The 6,856-nt window shown below is 38.2% G+C and overlaps 1 protein-coding gene across 1 annotated transcript in view; it reads right to left on the reverse strand.

Moving 5' to 3' along the window:
• FBXO3 (F-box protein 3) overlaps window positions 1-6,856 on the reverse strand; it is a 49,154-nt gene that overhangs the window by 29,311 nt on the left and 12,987 nt on the right. The window contains exon 3 of the mRNA XM_019639439.1: window positions 4,281-4,444. Within this exon, the coding sequence (XP_019494984.1) occupies window positions 4,281-4,444 (164 nt within the window). The remainder of the gene's footprint in view (window positions 1-4,280; window positions 4,445-6,856) is intronic.

Genomic DNA, 6,856 nt, shown 5'->3' on the forward strand with positions numbered 1-6,856 from the left:
GCCACTCGGCCGGCCCAAACATTATCTTCAAAGGAGAAAAGCTTTCCCTTTGTGATCAGAAACATAAGGATGCTCACTATCATTATTTCTATCCAACATTTTACTGAAGGCACTGGGGCAGTGCAATAAGACAAGAAAAAGAAATAAATGATATGTAAGGACTGGAAAGCTAGAAATAAAACTGTCATTAGTCTACATGCTCAAGGAAATGCAAATTAAAACCACCACTGCACACCCACAGGAAAGGTCAAAATAACAAAGAATGAGAACATTAAAGTGCTGGTAGAAATGTAAAGTGGTAGAACCACTTGAGAAAATTAACAGTATCTTTTAAAGTTTATATATACATAAAAAATTATTTACACCTGTATTATTTACATTTTCGTTTACATTGGCATTATCTGAAATAGCCAAAAACTAGAAATAACCCAAAAATCCATCAACAGTAGAATGAACATATAAATTGTTGTCTACTCATATAATGGAGTACTATGTTGCAGCCAAAATGAACAAACTACTGTTACAGACAACACAGGTGAATCTCACAAACAAAATGGAAATAATTCACACAAAATACTTAATCATCCAATTTATATAAAGTTAAAAAAGAAAGAAAACTACTCAGTGGTATTAGCAATCAGGACAGTGGCTATTTCTCAGAAAGAAGGAAAGTTCTAGATGCAGATAATTATTCTACCTCTTAACATGGAGGGTGTTACAATGGATGTGCTCGTATTATGATAACTCACTGAACTGCAATGTTACAGTCTGTGCACATTTCTGTAGGTTAGTTAACATCACCATAGTATGTGGATATGACATACCCACAGATAAGTGAGGAGAGGTGTACTCCACCTCTGTGGTACTCTTTCTGAAAACCCATTTCTCCAGTTTAGTCATGAGTGATACTTCAAACAAAGTCAGTCTGAAGAACATTCTACAAAATACCTGACCAGTACCCCTTCAAACTGTTAAGGTCATGAAAGACTGAGAAACTGCGAGAGAAAAAGAGGGCACTAAGGAGACATGACAACTAAATGCAATGTGATATTCTGGATTGGATATAGAAATTGAAAAAAGACATTAATGGAAAATCTGGTAAAACCTAAAATAAAGTCTGGAGTTTAGTTAATAATAATGTGCCAATAAAGGCTTTGTTTTGACAGATGTCCCACAGGGCAATACATTAGGGGAAACTGGAATTGAATGAGGGATGCACAGGAACTCTGTACTATTTTTGCAACTTCCCTGTGATCTAAAATTACTCCCAAATAAACACTTAATTAAAAAAGTTTAGTACAAAACAAGCTGAATAGCTGTCTGAACCAGAAGTTGGATGAGGAAAGAAACTAGTATTTATAGTTAGTGCCACATCTTGGACCTTTAACATACAGTATTCAGAAACCAAGAATTTCTTAAAGAGAGTAAGCTAAAGAAAAACAGTAAACAAACAAGTATGGCAAAAAAATGTAAAGAAACATATGTTTACAAAACATGAAGTTTTTTAAAAATGTTTGCAAAATGAACGTTTAGAGAGGCATCCTAGTATAATAGAATTTGGGAGTCAGACAGACCAGGTGATATCTCAGCTCTACCACTTACCTACTGATCTCTGACAAGTTATTTAATCTCTTTAAACCTATTTCTTCAATGGGAGATAATAACACCTACCTGAGAGAATTACAGTGAGGATTAAATAAGCCTCATAAGCTTAATGAAATGCTTCACTGGCACCCAATAAATGGCAATTTACTTTCCTTGTCCCCTAGCCTACTTGCATGAGGAAACCGTGGAAAAGTTACTATGAGCCAAGAAACCGAGATCAGCGTTCTATCTCTGTCACTGACTAGTTACGGGACTTTGCATAAGTCACCTGACTCTGAGCCTGTTCCTTCACCTGTAAAATGAGAAGACTAGTATAAATCAGGGATCAGCAGACTATATAGCCTGCAGGCCAAATCCTGGCCTGCCATCTGTTTCTGTAAATAAAGTTTTCTTGGGACACTGCCACCCCGGTTTGCTTATGTATTGTCTATGACTGCTTTCTCCCAACAACAGCAGAGGTAACTAGTTATAACAAGACACAATCTGCCCCTCAAAGCCTAAAATATTTACTATACGATCATTTAGAGAAAAACTTTGCCAACCCCTGGTCTAAATGATCTCTAAAGGCCCTTCTAATTCTAAAATTTTAAACCAACACGTAAGGTAAATATGAAATTCGAAGATACATGAAACACACCATTAGATAGATTGGTAGAAGATATATTAATATACTATAATTTCAAGAAACTTATAAAAATTTCCCAAGCCCAATACCTATTTGCTTTTCAAGTTTCCTTTCTAGCTGCCATCTCTACAACCTTGAAATTGAGTCAGGGGCTATGACCATCGAGGTGATGGGCTAGTATCCTATCTCAGTTCTAAAACTCATAGGCCTCGCATTCCTGGAATCCCCCACATTCTAGATATTAAAGAGCCTTTATCGTATTCCAACTCATGGCAAAGACCCCAGAGAACTGGCACCTGAGAGTAAAACAGGGGCTGTCACAAGGAATTTAGACAACCACAACCTCACCTCCAACCACTAGGTACAAAATGTGAGCAGGGAGGCCTGGGAATACCAAATTGAGCAGGGAAAAAGGAAGGGAAGAAGGGAGGAAGGCAGGAAGGGAGGAAGGCAGGAAGGGAGGAAGGAAGGGAGGGAGGAAGGAAGGAAGGAAGGGAGGAAGGCAGGAAGGGAGGGAGGGAGGAAGGAAAAGAAGCTGCTATGTATCCTTAGTTTCTTCGTTTCTTGGTAGCTCTGTGCCTGAAAGGAGAACCATGTCTACATTTTCATATTCCAAATGTCCTACTATTGGACTAGCTCTCTAAGAGTCCTAAGACATTCTAAACAAAATAGGATGGGTCCTTTCTCCCCTTAACTGCTGTTAAGACCTTAACTCTGGAGTCAGCACTATATTCAAATCCTGGTTCTGCCTTTTGCTTTGTGATGTCAAACAACTTACTTAGCTTTTTATGCCTTAGGTAATTCACCTATAAAATGAGAATAGTAATTACCTACCTCACAGAATTTTGGCAAATTAAATGGAATAATACAAAGTACAAAATACAAAGCTTAGTGCCTAGCTTTGTGTTTAATAAATAAAGCTATTGTAAACTCTTACCTATTTTACTTATCATCACCAAATAATGTATTTTCAGAATTATTTTCCTCTTGAAATTATTTAACCAAGTGGATATTATTCTTTTATTCCAAGTGAAAAAGCTATTAAAAATATTAGTCAAGGGTACTTTCCTTCAAAGCCTACTCTCTCTGCCAAATCATTCTTCCTTCTACCTCCCTAGCAGTTCAGTTTTAAGTACCTGGTCATGCAATCACGATTTGTATGAAATTCATATATTCATGAGACGTTACAGTGGAACTATGAAATGTAAAAAGAATTATTTCAAAAGAGACCTTAGTTCAAAAGGAATACATGTGAGTACAAATTATCCCAATTTCAGCTCAGAAAACCAAAACATGTATAAAATTTCTTTAAGTGGAGAAATTTGAAAAACCTTAAGCAGCCAAAACTGATAAGTAGCAATACCTCTGCAATCTATTTATGCACTTTCTTGGGCATAAAATTAAAAAATCAAATTAATGAGAAGTAGCTTGTTAATATTTCTTGCCAAAATTGGACAATAATGGTGTAGTAGAAAGAAGATAGATTCTGCGGTCAAATAGACCTCAGTTCAATTCTTAGTTTTCACTCTTCTATGAAAAATAATGTCAAAATAAGGATGCAAGTTTTCCTAACTCTATTATACCACTCTTACACTCTTAAGACCTAGGTCTTTAATATTTGGTATTTCTAAATATTAGACTGTCAAATATTTACTTGTGCTGAAAACAGGAAAGATGGTTGATACAGCAGGCAGTTTTTCAATTTGAAAAAATCTTTCAAAAGAAATCACAATAGTTACCCTCAAGCAATGTTTGCATTATTAGTTTCTTCATATAAAACAAATATAAGAATAAAAAGAGTTCAGTTTTCCCTTCTAATAAATAATCATGTAGGTCCCAAGGTAGACAAAGATAGGGCAGGCACTAGGACAAGGGTCCTTTTAGCAATACAGGCTTTCTACTTCCTAGGCCAAATGTGAATGGCAATTACAGATAATGTTGGATTAGCACAGATTAGCATAGAGGATAGAGACACAGCAGTTATTTAACCCGGTTATACTATAGTTAACTAAAGTGGGGGAAGGAAGATCCCGCACTCCTTTTGCAGTACCTTTCAGAGACAAAACCATCCGAGGACATCTGGGCTCCAGATATTTCTTGAGATCGTCCCAGGCCTTCTTAATGGCAGCGTAATGATCAATGTATCGTCCTACATCAGAGTAAGTATCAATGAAGAGAGATTTCCAACACTGATTCTTCTGTGCTTTCTCTTCCCTAAACAGATTACAACAATGAGATTAACACATATTTTGGACAGTTACCAACATACTTTATTGAAAATCTGTGGTTACGTTCGTTTGCCTTCCTTTTAATTTATTTTAGCCACGAAAACTAGAGAGCAAAAAGTGACACATCAAAACATTTAACAGGAGTTATTGCTGGCATAGTGGGATTATGAGTCACTGATTTTATTACTTTCTACTGATTTTTTTCTAAGTTTTCTAATCTTAATAAAACGTAATGAATATATGGGGTATGAATCTCAACTTACTCCTAAAAACATACCGATTATAAAATTTAAAACAGTGTGTTGACCCTTGAACAATGCAGGGGTTAGGGACACAGACACCTCCCCCCTTACCCTCCCCCGCACCAGACAAAAATCCTAGTATAATTGTTGACTCACCCAAAACTTAACTTTTAATAGCTACTACTGACTAGAAGCCTTACTGATAACATAAACAGTTGATTAACACCTATTTTGTATGTTATATGTATTATATACTGTATCTGTACAATAAAGCAAGCTAGGGAAAAGAAAATGTTAAGAAAATCATAAGGAGGGCCGGCCGAGTGGCGCGTTGGTTCAGAGCTGGCTTGGGACGCCAGCTCTGAGCAGCAAGGCCCCGGTTCAGATCCCACATGAGGGCCAGTGACGCTGTGCCCTCTGCGGCTAAGATGGTGAACNGGGCCAGTGACGCTGTGCCCTCTGCGGCTAAGATGGTGAACGGTGGCTCGACCTGAAGCTGGGCTGCCGTGAGTCACCGGTGATGGGGGTAGGCTCCAGTGGGGCTGGCCAGCAGTGGGCGTGAACTTTCGTGGGCTGCCGTGAGCGGCCGTCCAATGGCCGGTGAGTGACTGCCTCACCTGGGAGGAGCGCAGTGATGGTGCCAACATGGGCCAGTGAAGCGACGTCCTCTGTGGCTAGACTGAAGAGAAGAAGGAAGGCAACTTGTCTGTTTCCCTTCCCCGATTCTCCAATAAAATCTTAAAAACAAAAAACAAAAAACTTGTGGCATGAAGCTAAAGCTATGTTTAGAGGGAAATTTATAGCCTAAAATCATTTGACAAAAACAAGAAAAGATGAAAATTTATAATCTAAGTAATCATCTCAAATCAGGAAAAAAGCCCCAGTAAAGTAAACTTGGAGAAATTAATGAAATGAGAAACAAACACAAAGAGGATTGACAATGGCAAATGCCAATCCTTTGAAAAGACTAATAAAATTGATTAGTCCTACCTAGCAAGACTGATCAAGAACAGAGACAAAGCACAAATAATACCAGAAATGGAAAGGTAAAATCACTGCAGATCCAACAAGCATCACAAAGTTAAGAGGATATTATGAAAAACTTTATGGCAATAAATTAGAAAATGTAGATGAAGTGAACAATTTCCTAGAAAAACACAAGTTATCAAAATTGACATGAGAATAAGTAGAAAATACGAATAGTCTTATTTCTAATAAAGAAATTGAATGCCTAGTTTAAAACCTTCCCACAATGAAATCTCCAGGATTGAATGGTTTCACTGTGCATTCTACCAATCATTTAAGCAAGAAAAAAGACCAAGCTGACATAAACTTTTCCAGGTAACAGAAAGAGGCAATATTTCCCAACTTGTTTTACAAGGCCAGCATCATCTTGATACTAATACCTGACAGGAACATTGTAAGAAAGGAAAATCACAGGGCTGGCCAAGTGGCACGTTGGTTAAGAGTTGGCTTGGGACGCCAGCTCTGAGCAGCAGGGCCTGGTTCGGATCCCACGAGAGCCAGTGACGCTGTGCCCTCTACAGCTAAGGTGGTGAACGGCAGCTCGACCTGCCGTGAGTCCCTGGCGACAGCATAGGCTGCAGTGCGGTGCCACAAGCTACCATGAGTGGCTTGCAGCCGGTGTGAGCGGCCGGCAGCTGGTGTGAGCTGCCAAGAGCCACTGTGAGCAACCATCCAGGGGCCGGCAACCAATCTGCCTCACCCGGGAAAAGCGCAATGATCACAATACTAACATGGGTCAGTGAAGCGACGGCCTCCATAACTAGACTGAAGAACAAAAGGACAGCAACTTGTCTGTTCCCCTTCCCCGATTCCCCAATGCTGTCCCCCTCCCCTAATTCCCCAATAAAAATCTTTAATAAAAAAAAAAAGAAAAAAGAAAATTACAGGCCAAACTCTCTCCTGAACATAGGTGTAAAACCCCAATTAAATACTAGCCAATCAAATCTAACAATATATAAAAAGGAAAATATATTACAACCAAAGTTTTATTCCAGGAATGCAAAGTTGGTTTAACATTCAGAAAATCAACCAATGTAATTCAGCATATTAACAGAATGAAGTAGAAAAATTATAAAGCTGGAAAGGCATTTGATAAAAATTCAATTATCCATTTAAAACACATAAAAAAA

This window comes from Hipposideros armiger, unplaced genomic scaffold, assembly GCF_001890085.2.
Source record: "Hipposideros armiger isolate ML-2016 unplaced genomic scaffold, ASM189008v1 scaffold_44, whole genome shotgun sequence".
NCBI lineage: Eukaryota > Metazoa > Chordata > Mammalia > Chiroptera > Hipposideridae > Hipposideros > Hipposideros armiger.